Here is a 23,504-nt window from a genome sequence, read left to right on the forward strand (position 1 = left end):
ATTACAATCATCAGAGGAAGATAATACAAGCCAGACCCTTCAACATATCTCACACAATGTAAGTGGAGAGATTCCTTAAAAATCACAACTTAACAAAACTGACTCAAGAAATAATATAAAATCTAAATACATTCATTGCATGTGTATATGTGGTCAACATGAGTTTGTTCACTAGTGGACTCTGCCAAACATTTAAGAATGAAGTTACACCCATGTCACAAGTTCTTCCAGAGACAGAAACAAGGCAAACACTTTCTACCTCATTTTAAGAACCTCAGCCCTTGATAATCTTGATACTAAAACCTAACAAGGACATTATCACACAGGATAATCACAAACTCTCCATGAACTTAAAGAAATTATCAACAAAATATTAGCAGATTAAATGTGGTGATATACAAAAAGGATAAGGAATTATGACCTAGCAGGGCTTATCTGAGCAATGAAAAATTCCGTAACTTTCAAAAATCAATCAAAGTGAAAGTTTCTGAACAAGATGGTGCAGACTCATTTCTCCCTCCTCCTCCCTGTTAAGTACAACTATACACCCTGGAAATAATGCAAGAGGCAACCAAAGGAGAATTTTGAAAGATAGAAAGGGGGCAAACTGGTCAAAGAACCCAGGACTGGAGGAACAGCAGAGTGATAGAGTGCCCTATGGTCCCCAACCAACTGAAGAGAGCAAAGCCTTGAATTGTGAACTACAATCTAGCAACAGAAGGTGGCCCATGTAGGCTCATTCTTTGCCCAGCCAGCCCGGCCCAAGAACACTGGAAAGGGAGATCCATCAAGAGCCTGTCTGGCAACAAATGGCCCGGTCTAGAAACTACTCTCCTTTTGCACCAGCCTGAGCACCAGCCTGATCCAACAAAAGACACCAGGCAGCTGGGCAGCACTAGGAAGGGGGTCTCACCACGCGCTTATAGTCCAGGCATTCCTTTTGTTGCTGTGGGCACAAGACCCTGTTCCCCTACCAAGAGACACTGAGGCAGCTTGGCAGGACCAACAAGGGAGATTCCACCACGGCTAGTGCTCAGTACATGAAGCCTCTTTTTCCCCATAGGCCTGAGAATGCCCTCCATCACCGAGAGCCACCAGCTGGCCTTAGCAAGGTGCATCCTGCCACAGCCTGGACTCAGCCAGGGAAGTGCTCTCCATTCCCCACAGGCAGGGTGGTCTGGCCTCAGATGCCCAGCCTGGGAAGTGCTCCTCATCTTCACAGGCCAGAGATTCTCTTCCTTCAACCAGAGGTACCAGCTGGGGTCCATCCTGGAGAAACCCCTTCATCTTCCTCAGGAAGCATGAAGAGGAAGCTATAGGAGCCCAATGGCACCAGGTAAACCAAGCAGACCAAATCAGCAGCACAAAATAGGACCAGCTCTTAAAATTAAGTAGTCATTGTAAGCACAGCAGACAAAAATAGGCCAGACATGTATGCTTAAACTAAACAGGATAAATCCCTACTAAAACAAAAGACTTAAATAAAACACAGTTTCCTAAGATAATCACCATGATGTTCAGTATATGATAAAAATTACTCAGGCTTCCCTGGAGGCGCAGTGGTTAAGAATCTGCTTGCCAGTGCAAGGGACATGGGTTCAAGCCCTGGTCCAGGAAGATCCCACATGCTGCGGAGCAACTAAGCCCGTGTGCCACGACTACTGAGCCTGCACTCTAGAGCCTGCAAGCCACAACTACGGAGCCCACGTGCTGCAACTACTGAAGCCCATGCACCCTAGAGCCCGTGCTCCGCAACAACAGAAGCCACTGCAATGATACGGCTGCGCACTGCAACAAAGAGTAGCCCCTGCTCTCCGCAGCTAGAGAAAGCCTGAGCACAGCAACGAAGACCCAACACAGCCAAAAACAAATAAATAAAATTAAAAAAAAAAATTTTTTTTTTGGGTGAAGTAGAAAAGAATAGCTTTATTGCTTTGCCAGGCAAAGGGGGCCACAGCAGGCCCGTGCCCTCAAAACTGTGTGTCCCAACCTGGAGGGGGTAGTGAGGAGTTTTACAGTAATGGTTCAAAGAGAAGGGCATGATCAGCTGGTGGACGTTCTTCTGATTGGTTGGTGGGGAGGTAAGCAGGAGTTAGCATTATCAGCCTTCTGGTTCCAACCGGTCTGGGGTCTGTGTGCTTGTGGGCAGCATACAATTAACTTCTCCCACCTGGTGGGGGTTTCAGTATGATTTTAGATGTTATCCGTTCCAAGGTAGTCTCCCAACCAGGTGTCAGTGCCCAAAAAGTTCTCACAAAGAAACGGCACAGAAGACGTCCCCAGTGGTGTTGACGATGAGCGGGAGTTGGTCTAGCTGTAAGTTGGGAATAAAGGGTCAGCACCTGGTTTCAGGACTTAAGCTCAGCTTCTTGATGTCTCATTGCAGAAAGAATTCAGTGAGATACAAAGTGATAGGTAACAAGTGGGTTTATTTATAGAGAAACACACTCCACAGACAGCGTGTGGGCCATCTCAGAAGATGAGAAAGGCCAAAATAAATAAATTTATTAAAAAAAAATTACTCATCATATCAAGAACCAGGAAAATCACAACTCAGATTAAAAAAAAAAAAAAGACAATCAACTGATGCAAAGACCAAGACAATCAGATGTTAGAATATCTGATGAGGATTTTAAATTTCATTATAAAAATGCTTCAACAAGCAATTACAAATTCTCTTGAAACAAATGAAAAAATAGAAAATCTCAGCATAGAGAAAGTATAAAATAGAACTAAATGGAAATTATGGAATTGCAAATTAACAAAAATAAAAAACTCACTGGATGGGATTATTTTAGAATTTAAAGGACAGAGTATAGAATCAGTAAACTGGCAAATAGAACGATAAAATTTACACAACATGAGACTGAAAAAAAAATGAATAGGGCCTCAGGGCCCTGTGGAATAATAATAAAATATCTAACATTAATTTCATTGGAATACCAGAAAGAGAGGAGAAAGAGTGTGGGGATGAAAGAGTATTCTGATAAATAATGGCCAGCAATTTATCAAATTCAGTGAAAGACTTAAACTTTGAGATGCAAGAATCTAGGAACCCCAAACAGGGTAAATTCAAAGAAATCCATAACACAATACATCATAATACAACTTCTGAAAAACAAACACAGGAAAAAAAAAGTTTTGAAAGCACACAGAGAGAAACTAGCCAGAAGAAAACCAAACTAAATGACAGCAGATTCCTAATCTGAAACCATGGAGGGCAGTAGAAATGGCACAACATGTTTCCAGTGCTGAAAGAAAAGAACTCTCAACCACAAATTCTGTATCTGGCAAAACTATCTTTCAGGAATGAAAAAGAAATAAAGGCATTACCAGATGAAGGAAAATGAAAAGAATTTGTGGCTAACAGACTGATCCTTAAATATTGGCTAAAGGAAATTTATTAAACAGAAAAGAAATGGTAAAAGGATTCTTGGAGCATCAGAAATAATAAAGAACCACAAAAAGAGTAGAAATATGAGAATATACAATAGATTGGCTTCCTCATGAGTTTTTTATATTTCATATTTGATGACTGAAACAGAAATTATAACACTGATACTCAAGACAATGAAATTTAAAAGTGAAGAAAGAGACCCAAATGGAAGTAAGATTTCCATATGTCACTCAAAGTGGTAAAATGTTGACTGATAGACTGATAAGGTGCATATGTATATTGTAATACCCAGAGCAACCACACACAAACACACACACACACACACACACACCACACCACACACACACACACAAATGAAACTGAGGAAATCTGAAAGTGAGGCAGATTCATGCACTGGATCAATGTCTACCATTGGAAGAAACAATAAAGGGTATATTGGATCTCGGGATCTCTCTGTATTATTTATTACAACTGAATGTGAATCTACATTAATCTCAAAATAAAAGTTTAACTTAAAAAAGAATATTACGAAAAGGAAGAGAAATTAGGAGGTACCAACCTTTCCAAATACTGGAGCATATTGTAAAATAATAATATTCAAAACAGCAAGGTATAGTATTAATGTAAAAAAGAGAATTAATAAGCTAGCATCAAAAAGGAAAAAAATAAATCAATGCAATTTACTGCATTGAGAGTAAAAAGTGAAAATATAAGTTATATAATTATCTCAATAGATGTAAAAGAGTCTTTGACTAAATGTAAAAATGCCTTTGACTAATACCCCTTTTGACAAAGCTGTTACCAAACTAGAAATTCAAGGGAATTTTCTCAATCTGAAAAAAGAACACTTACCAAGCACACTGGGACTTCCCTGGTAGTCCAGTGGTTAAGAATCTGCCTTCCTGGGACTTCCCTGGTGGCACAGTGGTTAAGAATCCACCTGCCAATGCAGGGGACATGGGTTCATGCCCTGTTCCAGGAAGATCCCACATACTGCGAAACAGCTAAGCCTGTGCACCACAACTACTGTGCCTGCGCTCTAGAGCCCGCGAGCCACAACTATTGAGCCCACGTGCCACAACTACTGAAGCCCCTGCACCTAGAACCCATGCTCCGCAACAAGAGAAGCCACCGCAATGAGAAGCCCACACACCACAATGAAGAGTAGCCCCTGCTCGCCACAACTAAAGAAAGCCCACGTGCAGCAACGAAGACCCAACACAGCCAAAAATAATAATTAATTAATTAATTAATTAAAAAAAAAGAATCCACCTTCCAATGCAGGAGACGCAGGTTCAATCCCTGGTCGGGGGACTAAGATACCACATGCAGCGGGGCTACTAAGCCCAAGTGCTCTGCAGCCCACACACCACAACTAGAGAGAAGCCGCAACAAAGAACACATGTGCAGCAACTAAGACCCGACGCAGCCAAATAAATAAATAAAATAAATATCTTTTTAAAAAATGGTGCATTATAAAAAGTTATCCTCTGAGATTAAGAACAAGATAAGGATACCCACTATCATTACATCTATTCAACTTAAATTAATGACCCTAAGTAGTGTAATAAGTAAAGAGAAAGGAATAAAGGGCATAAAAATTTAAGAAGAAAAAAACCTATCATTTTTCATAGATGATACGATTGTGTGTATAGAAAAATCTTAAAGAATCTTCAGGCAAACTATTAGAATAAATCAATAACTAGAGTTCACTAGAAACAAGTTTCATATACAAACCAACTATGTTTCTATATACACACAATGAACAAGTAGAAAAATAAATTTAATATATACTATATATATTATCATAAATGTCAATATCTGGGGGCAAAAATCAAACAAGGGTTATTCATAATCTCTGCAGTGAAAGCTACAAAGCTCTCTTGAGAGAAATTAAAGACCTAAATAAATTTAGGGGGTACTATGTTCATGAGTTGGATTACTGAATATTAGTAAGATGTTAATTCTCCCTAAGTTGATCTAGAGTCCATGCAATTTCAGTCGAAATCCTAAATTTATAAGAAAATGCAAAGGGCCAAAAATAGCCAAGTCTATGTTTTCTGCCCATTCCTTCCTACACAAACCACAATAAAGGCTCTTGTTCACATTTTACCCTGCTGCTTCTGCCTCCTGACTAAGCCTGGTGCGTCCCCATGTGGCCCTGTATGGTGTGGTGTGCCCCCTTCTCTTAGGAATTTTAACCAACTATCTTTTCAATAGCAGGGATCTCCTGACCTGTTGGCCTCACCATACCTGAATAATAAAACCTATATTTTAAAACACAATAAAATGAATGAACTAAAACTATATACGATGATAGTAATAGTAAATCTCACAAACGTGATATTAAGCAAAAGAAGGCCGTTACAAAAGAGGTCAGAATAAGTGCGTTAGACGTCAGTAGTGTTTCCGCTCATGAGTGTAATGACCAGAAGGGGGCGTGAGGGAGCCCTCTGGGGACACTGGTGATGTTCTGTTTCTTGTTGTAGGTGTTGATTGCATGGGTGTGTTCAGAAAATTCACTGTGATTTACTCATGATTTAGGCACTTTTCTATATGAGTGTTACACTTCAGTTTTCGTTAGAAAAACCACTAGGATTTAGCCACAACTATATTCAGAATAAAATAAGAACATTCCAAAACTGGAAAGAATAAAAATAAATTATCTAACACTTCATATCATAAGTTTAAAAATTAACGATGAAATGAATACTAGCAGCAGGGAGACAAGAAGGAAAAACAAATTAATTAGAGTAACATAAAATGCAACAAAATTGATTAAATAAATCAGAAGTAGTTCTTTGAAGAAATCAATTTAGAAAACTTCAGTCAAGTCTAATCAAGAAATAAAGGAAGACAACACAAAAACACAATAGTATCAATGAAGAGAAAGATATTTCAACAGGTAGATATTTTTAAATTATTTGCAAATACTATATCAAGCTTTAATGAAACATTTGAAAATGCCAGTGTTTTCTAAGATTTTCTGTACAGCAGGTTACTAAAAATGACTCGAGGAAATGTAGCAACCAGAAAAGAAATTTTTCAAGATATCGAAGTAATAGCTCCAAGACCAACATCTAGCCGAGATAATTTTACAGTCGAATTTTTTTCCAACTTTCAAGAGCTCTGTCCATACAAGGGCAAAAGAATGAGCAATTCCTCATCCACATCATGAAGGGAGTAAACCCTAATACAAGTTGAACACAAGCATCTGAGAGAGAAACTATTGGTCACGGTCACATATGCATCTAGGTGGAAAACTTCAACTGCAATAACAAAAAAGCAAAACAACCGTTATATGAAAACAGAAAGCCAGGGCCAACTCCTGGGAAAGTTCTCCCCACCTATAAAAAGGAAACACAGAAAAGAATACCCTCTTCTTCCTTGTGCTGCTGTCCTTCTGGGTATGGCAGTTGGAACTGCCACAGCCATCCTAAAACTATGAGGAGAGCTCAGACTCCGCCCTGTGGAGAGCCAAGAAGAAAGATGAAAAAGACCAGAGCCCTTGATCTGGGCACTGATCTTCTGAAGTGGCCAACCCTGGAGCCACCCTAGCTCCAGGCCTCTTTTCATGTGAGATAATAAGTCTTCCTTATTCCTTAAGCCACTCAAAGTGAGCATTGTTACTTGCAGACAAGTACATTCTAATAATATACAAAGATGAATTACATTTAAGCAGAGGAAGAAAAGAAAGAAAAGAGTCTAAGAATTTTTAAAAAATCACTGAGGAAATACATAAAATTTAGTAGAACATATGATAAATATGACAGTCAAGTCCATGGGGGAAAGGAAGGATTACTGGATAAATGACAGAAGGAGCCAGTACTGAAAAATGTAAAAGATAGGCCATAACCTCACAATTTACCCCAAATCTAATCCCAAGTAGATGGCAGATTTCATTGAAATAAAATCAAACCATAAAAATACTAGAAGAAAGTATGGATGAAGAGTATCTACTTTGCAAACTGGGAATGGCTTTCCAAAAAGATATAAACACATACATTTTTAAATGTCCCTGTGTGAAAATATTTTCTTAATTCAAAAGCAAAGGATAAGGGACTTCCCTGGTGGCGCAGTGGTTAAGAATCCGCCTGCCAATGCAGGGGACGCGGGTTCAATCCCTGGTCCGGGAAGATCCCACATGCCGCAGAGCAACAAAGCCTGTGCACCACGACTACTGAGCCTACGCTGTAGAGCCCACGAGCCACAACTACTGAGGCCCGCGCACCTAGAGCCCCTGCTCTGCTACAAGAGAAGCCCGCACACCGCAACAAAGAGTTGCACACCCTCGCTCGCTGCAACTAGAGAAAGCCCGTGTGCAGCAACAAAGACCCGACGCAGCCATAAATAAATAAATAAATAAATAAGCAAGCAAGCAAAGGATACATGGGAACAACATATTTGACACAAATAACTATCAATTCCCTTCCGAAAGACAGGTTATATGAGTTGACAAGAAAAATTTCATTCCTGATATAAAAAAGCAAAGGACCTGAGGTATAATTTACAAAATGTGAAATATATATGACCAATGATCACATTTTTAAATGTACGATCTCCTAAAAAATGCAAATTTAGTAGCATTTTTTCATACTGTTACCAAATTAGCAAAAATGTTTAATATATCACTCAATTTTTGAGTATAGGATGTAACAGAGACTTCCATATATTACTGATGGATGTGTAAATTATTAAATCTTTCTATAATCAATTTGAAAATATGTATGTATCAAGTACATCAAGAACCTAAAATTATTATCCATGGCTTGGTAATGCCACTTACTAAAAAAAGTTAAAGAAATATAGATGTAATAAAAGTATACATATTTTGCATATCTGTCACAATACTATTTTATAATAACACGGTGAAAATGCCTAAAGATACATCATATGGAAAGATAAAATTAACGATGGCTCCCTGTTAGTTGAGTAATGTGTTTCCATTAAAAATAGTTGTAAAGAATAGTTAAAGAAGTGAGAAAATACTCCCTAGACAGAATTAAGTGGAGAAGTCAGGATGTAAAATTTATGTACAATAAATAGCAATTTGATAAGTACACATATTACTATCTCTATCTCTATGTGCAGGGTGACGGAAAAAAGAAAAAAATAACTATTAGGAAAATGCACCAGAAATGCTAACAGTATTTATTTCTTGGTTCAGAGATTATAGCTGACTTTTATATTCTTCTTTTCATTTATCTGTATTTTCTAAACATTTTACCCTAAATGAGCATGTATCGACGCTATCTTCAAAACGAAGAGATGTCACTTAAAATGAAATATTTAATCGTATCTTTTCCTCATCCCTTTACTCAGATGAAGCAGCAGTGTTTGTTTTGGGTCTCAGCTCTATCCAAAGTGGTTCCGCACAAGGGTTTGGAAGGGCTGACATTTTACTTCGGAAATACGCTGCAGGAATGCTAATCCACGAAGAGACTGAAGTTTATTTCTCTTCTGTGACTCCCTGTGCATGGCCAGAGTCTCTATCAGAGCAGCTTAATAGAGACACTGCACAATTCTCAGGCTGGCTCCTCCCAGCCCCACCACCGCTCACTGCCCACCACCCCTTCCCCATTACTGAACCCACTGCGAGGCTCCTGGCACTGCAGCGGGAGCCACCAGGTAAAGGATCCCACCAGGACTCTAAGAGGCAGCTCCTGCTTCATTACCAGAGCTCTCTTGTCCGCTGGCTGATACCCCTTCCTCCTGGCCCCACTGCTTAGAGCTCCTGGACCCTGAGACTGTGGGACAATTTGTAACACAGTGCAGCAGACCTGGGTTAGAATGTTAATGATGTACTTCCAAGCCGGGGGAGGTCTGGGGTCCTATAGCATGACAGTCACTCCATGATGAGCAATTATTACTCTGTGAATTATTTTCACAGCAGCCACAAGGCCCTGCCAGGGACATGACATCAAGAGAGGCATTTGATTCCTGTCCAAAGCCAGCTTTTACGAAGAATCAAAATTGACAGAGAAGACAGAAGAAACGTCTTAAACTAGTAAAGGAGAAGGAAGGCCTCCCATCTCCCTGGGTAACTGCTGGAACAGGGAGGCTGAGCCAAGGGCACTGGTGGAACTTCATGTCAGCAGGCTCTAGAGCAATGGGAAGGAACTATGGGGCCCTAATGCTGGCCGGGGGAGTGGCGTGGGCGGCAGCGGAAAACAGGCTGAGGGGAGTGAGGGAGTCACAGAACTGCATCATCCTAAATTCAGAAACGATGTTCCAGGCCCTTTGCCACACATCCCCCCACCCCCACCCCAGGAAACCTGGCTTCCAGCCCCAGCGCAGCCACCTGCTTGTCGGTACCACCTAACTGGGTCTCTCCAGGCTCTGGGCCTCAGTTTCCCAACTGGAGCTGCACAGAACACCATGGAGAGGCTGGGGACCAGGGAGACCGTTCAGGTGAAGCTCAAGACCCCCTGTCCCAATTCCCCACCATCATAACCACTGCATGTCTGCTTCCACGACGGTTTAATATATTTGGGTTGCAGTAAGGTACTGCTGCAACAGATTTTCTAGGACTAGAGAAAAGCTGGAAAACCACTGGGCTAAATCCTTTCTCAGTCTCTTGGTCCTAACTCAATTCTACTCTATGGAAAGGAGCATAAAACAGTCCCTTTCTCTCTCTCATCACACCAGGGTGTCCTTTGTCCTGGAATGTCAACGCATAAAGCAGCTTCACAGTCTTTCCAGATGCTTCCCGCCCACTTCCCCACCCTCCTGCCCAAGGAGACAGGCTAACCTCCACTGAGCTAGTGAATTAGGTGGATGGTGCCCATGGGAAATGAGGTTCAAAGGGCCTTCAGGCATCTGGCAATTTTCCCAGAGTTTCACTGTATCAGGGAACCTCGTGAGTGGAAAGGAATGATTCCCCCACAATGGAATCTTTAGGACAGAGAAGGGCAGACATCCTCAGCAATCATGTCATGGAAGAATGTTTCTGCTGGCCTGTGGCTCACGTTACACTCCAGGCAAGTCATGCTTGTGGAGAAGACGATAACCATGTTTTCCTTCTTCCGTTCATCATATCAAAACAGTCCTAAAAACAAAATCTCATCAGAGGTGAAGCCCCCAGCTCCCTCTCAGCCCTTGGTCTTTATAAGGAGTGGAATCTGCCCCCAGGCATGGAAGCGGGGATGGGCACTGCCCACCACAGCAGAGCCCTGCTCCTGTCTCTGGCCTCAGGCTTTGGCACACGGGTGTGGAGAGGAGCTTCCTATCCAGGGCACCTGCAGGCAGAAAGCCGTGCTCTAAGCCTCCCTGTGCCTCTCTGCTCTTGTGGGATCTGGGGTAGAATACTCAGAGAAGGTGCACAGCTCCAGCCGCCCGAAGCTGATGGCCCAGGCCACACGGGAGAGCTCTGTCACTGCCAAGTGCTGCATCAGGGTCATTACTCTGGCTGACCAGGAGGTTCCTATTGTCTGCACCTTCCATCTGAGAACGTGAAAATTCAAAAACAGGAAGTGGCTGCAAAAGCTCAGAGCGCAGAGCCAGGAGCAGCAACACAGAGGCCCCCAAGTCAGGGAGACAACGTACTGCGACGCATCTTTGCCCACAGTAGGTGCTCAGTGGTCCCTCCTTGGCTCCCTCTTGTCCTGTGCTTTAAACAACTTCCCCTGCCCCCACCTTTGGAAACTTTCCTACAGGTGGTCTCCACCAATCCCATCCCAGCTCATGTCATGAGCTGAGGACATGTGCAAGGACGAACCCATGGGACCCTCCTCTGGAGACTTCCGTCCGAACAAAGAGAAAGCCAAAGAGAAAAGTGTAGGGCTCCAATAGGAACAAGCGCGGGTCCCCAGGACAAATATTGAGCCAAGTCCTGTGGGAGCTGGACAAGACTTTCCAGCAAAGCCTGCCCCTGGCGGGGTTGCTTGGTAATCACCCACGCCAGACAGCGCCAAGCGGAACACAAAACGCCAAGCGGAACACAAAGACGATTAATATTTTGCCTGGAGTTACACAGCGAGCAGGTGACATAGACCTTTGATTTTGCCATCCCACACTCCCTCAACAAGAACGCGCTTCCTGGATGAGATAATTTAATTAGTATTTGTCCAGCACCCTGCAGTGAAAGGCGATCACCCACTCCTTCCATCCTCTGGAGGGGCTGAGTAGTCTACAGCCTCTTGATGCCACTTAATCTAAAATGTCTGGGTGACTCACCCTCCCCGAGAGTTCCCTCCAGGGTATTCACTTAAAGAAAACATCCATTTGCTCCTTAATTTAAACAATTCCTCTGGATTTAAATCTTAAAGAAACTACTTGGTTTTTGTTTTTGTGTCTGTGTTTGTTTACTGTTGTTGTCTTTCAATATAGATAGATAGATAGATAGACAATATATGCATATATTGATACATATCATCGTTTCAGGGAACCCCTGACACTGCTCCACCATGAGAGCATTCTGCCATCAGTCCAGTTGGCTCCTCTATCCACAGAGATGCAGTTGAGGGGGCCTCCTCAGAGCTGCCCTTGCCTCCTAAGGATGACTGATCTTTGCACTGCCTTTTGTGTGTCTCTGAACCCTAACCCTACCATCACATCTGCTGCCCACCCTGAACTTTACTTTTAGGTTGCCCCAATTTCCCAGCCCTACCCCTCCCAGCCCCATCTTCCACCAGGAACCACAGCTCAGCTCTGCCTTTAAATGCTCTCCTAGACCCCTGCCGCTCTGTCCCAATGCGCTCTCCTTGCTTCATCCTGAACCCCCCAAGGCCTTGCTTTAAGGCACCCTGGGCCTGAATAGCAAACATTTGCTATGGTAAATCCCATTCCCTGCTTTCCAGATAACTTCTCCTTAACAGAGATAAGCTGCCAGGCAGACAGATCTAACAACTGGGATATGCAGTTATTAAGGGCAGATTTTAAAATGACAAAAGATTACATTTAAAAATAAAGCCCACTTGAAAATCAGCTTCCCTTCCAACTCAATCACATTCAGACCGCCTGCTCAGCAGCTCCTTATACCGAGAGATTCCAGCTCCCATTGGCTTCAGGGTATTGGAGGAGCGTTGCCATGGCAACACGGAAGGCCCAGACACCTGAAATGGGAAGTGGAGGACACAGTACCTCCCGTCTCTCAGGCACCTGGAGTAGCCAGCATGACCCCAGTCAGCTGCCTAAGACGAGGCAGGGAGCCCTACAGCCAACATTCCCACCCAATGGGGGAACCTTGGGGTTAGAGCTGAGCTAAAAGAAAGTGGAGGGGTGTAGCAAAGGAGCCAGCAGGCAGGGCCTGATTTTCTAGGACCTCAGAGGAAGACTTGGGGATGAAGGCAAGTACTGTGGCAAATATGAATGGTCACTGAGGCAGGCAGCTCCTTTCATACCAGAGTGACTGAAAGGGCTCCCTGGTCCTGGTTCCCCCTTGCCAGGTGGGAGTCCCAACACAAGCCAGTTTCTATAGTGGCCATGAATGACCCAGACCAACGCTGACCACCCATCCCCAGGCTCCCACCCACCAAACCTCACAGCTTTGGGCATCCCTAACAGACATCACAGGTCATCTCTGAAACCCCTGACATTGCCGGCCACACCCTGGCTTCCCAAGGTTTCACACCATAGTCACTAACCCCCTTTCTGATGCCACAATCCTCCGAGCCCCCAAATGTCATCAAAGCTTGGGTGTCACCATTGCCTCACAACCAATTATTGAACTTCTTATTATTTGACCAAGTCATGACTATACTTTCTGTCACAGAATGGGCTGAAAGTCCACCATCCCCACATCACAAATGGACCCCCCCAGCCAACCCAGCCTCTCCCTAGCAAGCCAGGTCTCCTCCCCATGTTCTAACTGATGAGTGCTCCCCCCGTGCTTTCCAGCTCTCACACCCTCCACGACTTCACACATGCATCCTTCCATCTGGTCCTCAAGGGGCACAGCCAGAGAATGCCTTCATCCAGATTCTCAGTACCCCAACATCATGTAACCCCTTCCTGCCCCTCTGCCGCCCCCAGCCAATGCTAGAGGCCAGGCTAGAGAGCTCTCTATTAGAGGTTTATCCCACCTGCTGAGAACTCACCATGCCCTTCATCTCCAGGGCACTATCATTAGTAGAGATGTCTCCCCCTCAAATGTATAGAAGTGTGTGTGTGTGTGTGTGTGTGTGTGTGTGTGTGTGTGTGTGTGTGACTGCAGGAGCCTCTGCCTGAGTCTATGCCAACCAGCTCATGCTTTAGTGCTTTCCTGATTAGACGGAGCCCTGTGACCCCTTTACATCATGGGTGCTCCCATCTCTGGCTCCAACAAGCACGTGGTCTTCCTGTGCAGGCCACTTGTGGGAGAGCATCCCTGGAGAGCCAGCAACTGCCCTTACCTGCACCCCCGCTATTGGCTCCACACCAGCTCATAAGCACCGTATCTGAGGTCCCTTGCTGGATAACTGTTCCATCCCCTTGCTTGCCACACTGATCTCTTGGTCCTAACACCTTATTCGACTCTTGACTTCACAGGCCACCCCTTCAATTTGGGGAGTTCCAACTCTGGGTAAAGGCCACCTCGCCAGACCTCAATTCTGAAAATCCCCGCCATGGGGTGGGGGAGTAAGAGACAAAGTATCACTGAAAAGAGTCCCCAGGCCTGCCACTTGCATCAGCACCAAATAAAAGCAAGTCAAAGCCCACCCTGAACTCTGCAGCTCACCTGTCTCTCACTTGTGTCTCCAATGGGAGCCTGCACTGCCTGCTTCTCAACGCCCCGCGGAGCTCATTTTCTGGCCATAGCTTTGCCTCACTCTTGGATCGGGGACACTCTCTGGCCGTAACCTCTGCCTCCTGCCTCAGTAACAGTCACACCTGTCCCCGACGTTGGGCTGATGTCAGCGACCCCAGGAAAACACATCGCCCCTTCCGGCCTCGTCCAGGACCACAAGGCTGGTCCTCCAGGTCCAAGCAGCAGGACCCACTGGCACCAGACGCCCCTGCTGCACTCAGAGCTGAATTAGTGGCACTCTCTGTCCGAAACCCCTTGGAGCCCCCTCCCCACCATGCCCCACAAACACCAGCATCAACAGCAGCATCTGCAGAGAAAGACTGGAGAGGGGACTTTCGTGCCGGTTAACATCTGCTTGGAACACAGGCCCAACGCATGGCAGCAGGAAAAGCAGGAGGTGTGCGCCCCGAGGCTTACCTTCCGCATGTCTTTGCCAAAGGTCTCGCTGTAGGTCGTGCCCAGGATTTCAAACTGCACGTAGGGGTTCGATCTGTCTTCCCGAAACTCCATCACCCCTGTGAGACCAGTGATGTGGCCCTGCGAGAGAGAAGGAAAAACCATGAGAGGGTAGGGCAAACGTGGACGGGCAGGGGATGGAATCCCAAAGGCAAGGAAGAAAAAGGAAGTGGTCGCCAAGGTCTGGGAAACAATGGACGCACTGTAATAAGGCCAGAGGTGCTGGCGGTCCTGGGACCTCGGAGCAGGAGCAACACTTCCTAGGCCCTTGCTCACAAGGGAAGTTCCTAGGCTTGTCCCCATCATTCATGCCGTTGATATGATTAGAGCATCTGCTTTATGCCACACACCGTGCCAGCCCTGAGATTCGAGAGGGGCAGCTTTTGTCCCCACCCTCCTGGAGCTTACAGTCTTTCACTGCAACCTGCTCTAGGGGCTCACCTTAGCCTGAGCCAAGAGGGAACGCCAAGGTCAGCGAGAGCCATTTCACACAGGTGGCGGAAAGTGGCAGGGCAGCGAGCGTGAGCATTGGAGGCTAAAACCCAGCTCAAGTCCTGGCTTTGCCACCTTGGGCAAGTCATCTCCCGTCTCCCAGCTTCGGCCTGGCGTTAATTAGACCCACATCACAGAGCCTGCAAGGGCCGAAGGAGAAAATGTGTTCAAAGCGTGGTGTCTGGCACACACCGGATGTAGGGGCGTGCCAGTCCTGTGCCTCTCTCTGGTCGCTCTGTGGGCTCTGGAGTAGCAGGCGGCAGAGGGGCTGAGTGAGCCTGTGCTGAGCCCTTTTCTTTCTTCAAGCCTGGGGTGGGGGGTCACATCCAGCCTTGATCTCCCACAGACTGTAAGCGGGGAGAGTCCCAGAGAATGAGCTGGCCCCAAAGAGGCCCCCGCTCGGGCTTGGGCTGCAGCAGATTCAAACCAACATCAGACTCCATTCACTGCTATAGAAACCATGCAGAATTTACTGTGACTAAGACTCCTGGCACTATAGATTTCCCTAGATGTCTTTTTGAAGCCTCTCAAAGCCAATTCACTCTAACACGTCTTCTGCGGATTACCCAGTTCACTTCAGATCCAGTCTTTTGATGGATTTACTGTCACACCTAAGCATATAGGACACATGATGTCCTACATGCTGAGGTGTGACAAGAAATCCACCAAGTCATAGGTATGCCGATGTATGCACAGGGATGCACACACACACACAAGGTGAGGTCCTGCTGAGTAGCACGTGCACTGCCAACTGAGACAAACTCTCCTGGGGACAGTGGCAGCCTGCAGAGTGGGGTATCTGGCAGGCATGAGCAAGCTGGTTGCCTCCATTTTTTACTTACTTGTGATCTTGGGCAAGTTACATAACCTCTCCGATACTAATCTCCTTATATAAAATGAAGATAACAATAACACGCATCCATGAACCCCAGCTCACCAGCCCTCAAATGCCGGGACAGGAAGAGTGGCAAGGGGAGAGGCCTGGGAGGGGCCTGGCTGGGTGACCACAGAAGAGCTCAGCCTCCTGGAGCGGGAAGAGAGCAGGGGTGCGAGAAGGGGCTTGTCTTTGGCCTTGGCCTGGAGGGTGCCCCTTGCACACACCTTTTTGATCGTGTCCAGCATGGACCTCCCTCCATTCCACGGCTTGGTGGACTTGCGGATGCAGTTGAGGCTTGCCATGCTGTGCCACTTCCGGTCCTCCAGCTTCCTATGGAAGGCGTTGGCCAACATCAGGACACTGTCGTACAGGTAGAGGTTAGAGATCTGCAAAGACAAAGATGGTGAAACCCTTTCCACTGGTGCCTTTCCAGGGACAGGGAGAAACCAGTAGAGGACTAGAGTGACCCACAATGCTAACACTGAGAAGTGGGGCCCAATACCCAGGCCATGATCTTGCGGCTTCCAGTTGGTCATCCAAGCACCCAGCCAGGTGCTGGAGTCCTGAGTAGAATCAGACCTGGCCCTGCTTCAGGAACTAGAGTGGGAGGTGGATCTGTACATCAACAGAACCAGTGCGATCAGAGCCATGACTGAGGCTTGGACACAGCTCTGTGTAAGACTTGGAGGGGGCATCACACTCAGGTAACAAAGGATGGAGGGAAGGATGGGCAGAAAGCTCAGTCTAGAAGGATTAGGATAAAGGGTGGGCAGCATTGTAGGGAGGGCGCCACATTTGAAGAGGCATGAGGTGCAAAGAAGCTGGGCCAGGTAGAGCAGGTTCCACCAGCATTTTCGGCAAAGGACGAGACAGTAAAGATTTTAGACTTTGTGGGCCTTATCAGTCTCTTTTGCAACTGCTCAACCATGCTGTTCTAGCAGGAAAGCTGTTCCAAATGGTACAGACACAGAGGATATGCCAAGAAAAGTTTATTTAGAAAATAGACAGTGGGCCACAGCTGGCTGACCCCTGGGTTAGAGGGACTGAAAACAGTTCAAGATGTCTGCATCAAGGGGACAGTACGGAGGCAGGGATCATGACCTTGTGGGCCATGCTAAAGAGGAACAACATAGGTGGCTTCAGGATCTGTGCCTGAAATCAGATCTGTGCCTTAGAAAGACCACTCTGGTCCCTGGACAGGCCTAGGGTAGATGGTGGCCTGAGTGACACTGGCAGCTTGTGTGAGATTCTGGAGGCCACGGAGCCTGCGCTACAGTGACATCACTGCTGGCTAGGGGATGCATTTGGAATTTGCAACCATGAGCCTCTGAGAATTACTCCTTTGCTTAGCTGTCCACAGTAGAGCTGGATCTTAGAGGTGACATAGTCCCTCTCAGAACTCTCGAGAGCACGGTAGTAAGGGAAAGTTTGTAGTAACAGTGAGAAGAACGGCACCACAGTGGTGAGATGCAGGGGTGGGACAGGTCTGGGCCACCCTCATGACCGTGATTAAGACCCGGATGGGCATGAGCCTGGACTCCAGCGGTCACAAGAGCCCTTGGTGGGGAGGAGGGCAGCCCTGCTTTCCGAGGTTACCACCACCCCACCCCACCCCGCTCCTCCAAGGGGTTGTCACGGAGCATGAAGTGGGGGGGGGGATGTAACACCCATCCTCGGTCAGGTTTGTGACCCCTCAGGGGTAACTGTTGCACAAACAACCATTAGCCAAAGTGGGTCAAGGGGATGATTCTCTGCACACCTCAGCAGCAAGGTGTCTGCTAAAAATATTTCAGAAAAACAAAATCGCCAGATATAAATAGGAGAATATGTTGGCCTCACAGGACTCCTGGGAAGATCAAATAGGATCCTTGGGCTGTGGAAAGAATTCCAGCCACCTCCCACTGCTCCCCAGTATGCCCCTCACACTCTCAACACCTCCATATCTTGTTCTCAGCCTGCAATTCCCTTCCTCACAAGTCTTAGATGGGATACCCCCAAAGCAGAGGCCCAGACAGGAACTTGGGTGTTAGGAACTGTCCCCTGCAACTGAAATCAGAGGTGGCCCAAAGGAGCTGGTCCAGGGCATCACACACATCTGCTCCATCGTGCCCTTTCCCCAACTCATGCTAACCTCTGGGGGTCATCTCTGCCGTGACATGTCTGAGCAGAGCTGACCTCTTCCTCCATGGATGTCCCTGTGCTTGACCATTCCTGCACAGCCCTGTCCTATCCACCCTCAACTGGTGTCCTTGCAGTGGGCACAGGGATGTATGTCACTAAGGCCTGCATGTCTGACGCCTCTCCATTCGGTAGGTGGAAGATGGACAGGAGATGTCTCAGAGGTGGCAGGAGCAAGCCTGGCGTGACCGACCACTGCTGATTTAAACAAGGTCCTCAGGCCACAGGGAAGCAGGCATGTCAGTGCCTAGTGACCTTTTTCAGGGTCCTGCACTACACAGGTGCTTACCTGACAGCAGAGAGAAATCACTCCCACCACCGGGAATCCACCCCCTGTCCTGCAGGGAACAGACAGGACAGAACACTGTCTCCCACTCCTTGAACCCTGGGGGATCATTGCCTCGATGAGAGAGACAAACCCACTCCCTGCTCTTGTCAGCCCCCAGCTCTCAGGAGCCTCTACCATTGCAAAATTATTTCTGACATGTGTACCTCCCCTCTGAAATACAAACCAATAATGGAGGTGTTCTAAGAGGATATAAGCCACTTTGAGTTGGCTTGGTCTTATTTTTTATTTTATTTCTTCCAAAAGGGTAACTCAAAGCTGAGAGTCCTTGACGATGTGAAGATTTCTCTTCTCAAGACGTTTGTGGATCTCCCGGCCACCCACTCACAGCCAATGCTATTCAACCAGCTGGGACCCTTTGACCCACATCCCAGCCTATACGTGCATTCACACACACACACGGGGCAACACCTCCCCTGCAGTGGCCCAGACTAGCGCCCAGTGGAATTTCCTTTTTTCCCTCCAGCACTTCTAGTCACAATAAATTAAAGTACTTAATACATAAGTGATTCATACGATACAAATGTATGAATGCAGAAAGGCCTGACATGAAGAGGAAAAAACAGGATGTGACTCAGAAAGGCCAAAGGAAGAACAGGCTTGAGCAATGCTCTTTTCCAGGTCTATATATTTTCACTATCTCTAGAACTCAGCACCAACCAAGACACACGGTTGGTGCTTAATGCATGTTTGATGGATGGATGCATGGTGGATGGGTGGATGAGTCTGGATGGATGGGTATGTGGGGGTGAGTGGGGAAGATGGGTGGATGGATGGATGGATGGATGGATGGATGGATCTCTGCTAAGAATGTACACATTGATCTTGGTTCACAAAAAGAGAAAACATACAAAATAGCACGAAAAAGAGATTTTCTGCCTCCAACTTTGAGTTGAGAGGGGACCTCCTTTGTTCAAACAAAAATCTGGTTCTCATTTATAGGTTGCTCAGAATGTCTTCTTGAGCCTTCTTGAGTCAACTTGGAGTTGTTTCCATCTCTCCACTCACTCCTGCCCCTTCTCTTGTAAGGTGCTGTCTCAGTACTTCTCCCTGCCTTGGCAGAAGCTAACACTCCAGTACCGGCCTGTGGCTCCGCGGTCTGCTCACCAACCTCAGCACCCTCACGTAGGTGACTTGCCAGGTCCACTGGTGGGTATACACAGGCAGGGATGCTACCCTCACAGTCTGGTTGTCCAGAGAAGGGACTTTTAGGGGAAAAGATCAAGAACATATAGTAAAAAGGCAGCCTCTGCTTGGGGCTCCCTCCAGGTCCTGACAAACATAAGAAAAGCCTTTCCTCACGGTGGGTGGGTGAAGACCAGTGTCCCAGTGTCCCGGCTTGGTCAAGCCAGGTCCCTGAGCCAAGAGGAGAAGTGTAGAAGGACAGAGGCTCTCAGCTGCATGGACCCTCGCTGACTGCTGGTCTCGAGGGGCAAACAGCCCGAGCTGGAGCTACAGGTCACAGGGTCAGAGAAGGGGCCCTGGCCTGAAAGAGTCCTTGCCTCTCTCCCTCACATCTCAGATGAGGTCCAGCACAGGGTTCACTAGCAAAAGACAGACAAGCAGAGCAGACACTGTCACCTCACCCCTCTGCTGGCAGGAGCCCTGGGCTCTGGCAAGCCTAGGAACACTGCAGCACTAAAGTGACAAAAGACTGTAAAAGCATTTCAGGTAAGAGCAGACTTGAGAAGCTAAAGAGAGGCCAAGTGTCGAGGCCAAGGGCATGGCAGAGGAAAGACCCAGATGCACAGCAAAAGACCTGGGACCAGGTCAGAGATGCCAGATGGAGTAAAGTCAGAGGCAGACAAGAGCCAGAGCTGGGAGAGGCTTTCCTGGGAGCCTGTGGCCTCCATTCTAAGTGGATACGCAGCTGCAAGGGGCCCAGCTGGTTCAGTGAGCCACCTAGAGATGCATGCTGGGGTCCCCTTTTGCTGTCATACAGTACAACTCTTACTCTACCATGTGGGGAGCTTAGCTGGGGCCCTGGGAGGATGAGCAAGAGCTTTGGATTCATCACAGCCTGGGCCACCTCCACTCACTGCTGAACCCCCAGAGTGGACAGCAGCACATGGATATAGCACATGCTTGATAAATGCTCACTGTATGGGTGAATTGAATCTCCTCTGGAACTTACCTGCGAGGTGATGTTGAACAAGTCATTTAAAGCTCTAGCCTTATCCTGATGACAATAAAATACAGTGCGATCAGTGGCCCTAGAGAGGTGCAGTGGGGCAGCCCTGATTTACCCGCCCTGTGAAATGCAGATGGTGATAACCCTGGGTGCCTAGTACCATCCTGAGCTCTTTGCATGCATTTCTGTTTTGGGGGGTAACAGGGACAGAAAGGAATGGAAGGGGAAATGAAGGACCCCAGCAGGCTCCTGACTTCAATGTGGATGAGCTGAGAGCTTGTCCAGGGGTATCGCTGGCGGCTGGGGCCCAGCGTGGGTCTTGCACACAGAAGCGTGGGGGCTATCGTGAAAAGCAGTCTCTATCTTCCACCACCACTCACACTCTCCTTCAATGCCCCTTGGTCCGAAAGCTTTTCAAGGGCAAGCAGGGGTCATATCTGGCTTCTGTAGCTTCTGGGTCAAAAGACTGAGCAAGGATCAGCCCTGAGTCTCACATCCCCAGCGTTGCCTGAAATCTGCTCACCTGGGTGCACGTCCCTGGCTTCCTCCTGGCCCGGCAGCAAGGTCACGACTGCCACAGCCTCCCGGGCCTGATCCGGGCCTTTCAGGTCTGCATGTTCTGAAGGGTTGCAGAGTTGCCCTTTGAGAAAAAGGCCACTTCTCTGCTCCCGGGGTGTTCTATAAAAGCTGCCAATACAGGAAGGCCCAGAGTGAGGGCCTCTACAATACCCTGACCCAGGTTCCTGAAAGGGAAGTGGCTTGGCCCACTTCAAAGGCCTGACATTTGCACTGCAGGGCTGGCTCAGCCACGGGAGCCTGGGGCACAGCCAATCCTGCAGCAAGACCACCCAGGTGTGCAGGGGAGAGGAGAAGGCAGGCAGGATGTGACTAGGGGCAGCTGCAGCCCAGTACCTGTGGGAGGTGCCACGCCCTGCACACTGTCACCGGCTGCCCGTCCCCTGCCCAGGCTTAGGGGTTTCACCCCTGGGGAAGCTTCCTAACATCCTCTCTACATGGTCACTTCCCACGGCCACTGCATAGTTCAGGTGCCCTCATTTCTCCCTGGGGAGATGGTAACCCCTGGTTACCTCGTCCCCCAGCCCAGGCCCTCCAATTCCACCCTGCACCGAGTTGTCGTTCTCAGATGCACATCCTGCCCTGTCACACCTCCAAGGGCTGCACCCCAAGCCTCGGTGCCCTGCAGCTGACCTCCTCGATGATTGATTTCCAAACACTTCTTGCCTCTCACCCCTTGCCTCAGACACTGAATTCAGCCCCTGCTCTCCTTGGCTTCTTGGCCTTTGCATATGCCATTCTCCATAACTGGAACGTGCTACTATACGGAGATTAAAATTCTCAATTTATTTGGAGTTTGTGAGAATTCAGAGAGACAACATTTGTGAAATGTCTAACATAGGAACTGGCCCATAATAAGGGCTTTAGGGGTGTTTGTGGAATTAATGGATGTTGAATGAATAGTTTTAAATCTGCTCTTAGGAAAAAACACCGATGTAAACAGATGTCAAAGTGTTTGGAAAGAGGATGCCTCTTAGAATAGGAGTGATGGAGGACAGAAGCCACCCTGGGAAAGGAAACAGGACCTCCACATGGGTATATTCCATGTGGAACTGCCCATCTGTAGTCAGAATCTGGGTTATGTGCTCCCACGAGATGGGGGCATCCTGGCAAGGCTTGCATTTCCAAAGTCAATACCTACATAAGAGGCAGGTCCTCACATCTGCAGGAAACGGAAGACAGAATTCAGCCATGAGCTCTTGACTGGGGCTTCAGCTCTTGAGAAACCCAGGCAGACATTCCTGGCTGCTGGATAATTAAAGACCAATCACATGAAGCCAGAGGACCAAGGATGGAAAGATAACATTTTTTTGAACAGTTAACACCCAGAATCCCCACTACATCAGTAACTATATTTTATTTAGGAAAATACCTGTGTCAGCAAGAGCAAAGGCTACCAGTAAAATTGTTAAATTGATCTTCATGAGAAAATGAGGAGAATTTACTTTGGAGTCAAGACCCAGAGGGAGAAAAGAGTGGGTGGATAGGGAAAGGGAAGCCAGCAAGATGTGGAGAAAGGATGAGGCCCTGGGTGGAGGGGGTGGGGCTGTGGAGAAGCACACACGCCTTCTCCGGGAAGACTTCGAACCTTAAGAGGCTGTTTGTGCAGCTGCAATGCGAAAGTCCCACCTCAACCTCCACTGTATGTGACACCATCTCCGAGACTTGGATTTGTTGTCTTGTTGAAACCAGGAAAGGCATTGATTTCCCATCTGGATCGGTACTGGGTGGGGTAGAGGCAGCCCCAACAGAAGCTCAGATGATTTGTTTACTTCCTTACTGAGTCCCTAGCGGCAGGATTAGGGCCAGGAGTAATGAAAATAGAAGCCCCCCCTGTGAAATGTGCTGAGCTCTTCAGGAGACCTGTACGCGTCCAGTCCTATCTGAACCTCAGCGGCCTGAGACCTATGCCCACCCCCGTCAGGCTGGAAGGGAGAGGCCCCGGAGGATGACGGCCCTGCTAGGTAGGTCACTGGCTGTCTGCCTTCCCAGTGCTCTGTGCACGTTTCTCCACAGTAAATCTGAGAATTGAGGCAAGTCATATTAGGGTGCTCCAGCCTTGCCTCCCTTGCACTCCAGGGGCCCAGGGAACTGTTGTGCATCCACATGATCAAGGTACAAATCATCCTGGAAGGCAAAGGAAGATGAATGGCAGGCCAGGGTCACAGCCACACGGGCCAGCTGCATCTCGCCACCAGACCACTACCCACCCAACACCAAAACTAAAAATGTGGGAAATGTGCTCATTAAGAAAGGTTGCATTTCCTCCAGGCTTCTAAAGAGCCCAGTTTTCTCTTGCCTCCGTCATTAATCAAGCAAAGTAAT

At 47.3% G+C, this 23,504-nt stretch overlaps 1 protein-coding gene across 5 annotated transcripts in view; it reads right to left on the reverse strand.

Annotated features, from left to right (window-relative positions):
- Nucleotides 1-23,504, reverse strand: part of GRID1 (glutamate ionotropic receptor delta type subunit 1) — a 675,078-nt gene that overhangs the window by 189,426 nt on the left and 462,148 nt on the right. For all 5 annotated transcript variants that reach the window (XM_068548005.1, XM_068548004.1, XM_068548008.1 and 2 more), the window contains exons 7-8: nt 16,173-16,334; nt 14,541-14,660 (exon numbers count right to left, since the gene is read on the reverse strand). In XM_068548005.1, coding sequence (XP_068404106.1) covers nt 14,541-14,660; nt 16,173-16,334 — 282 coding nt within the window. The remainder of the gene's footprint in view (nt 1-14,540; nt 14,661-16,172; nt 16,335-23,504) is intronic.

Source organism: Eschrichtius robustus, chromosome 7, assembly GCF_028021215.1.
Source record: "Eschrichtius robustus isolate mEscRob2 chromosome 7, mEscRob2.pri, whole genome shotgun sequence".
In the NCBI taxonomy this organism is placed as follows: Eukaryota; Metazoa; Chordata; class Mammalia; order Artiodactyla; family Eschrichtiidae; genus Eschrichtius; species Eschrichtius robustus.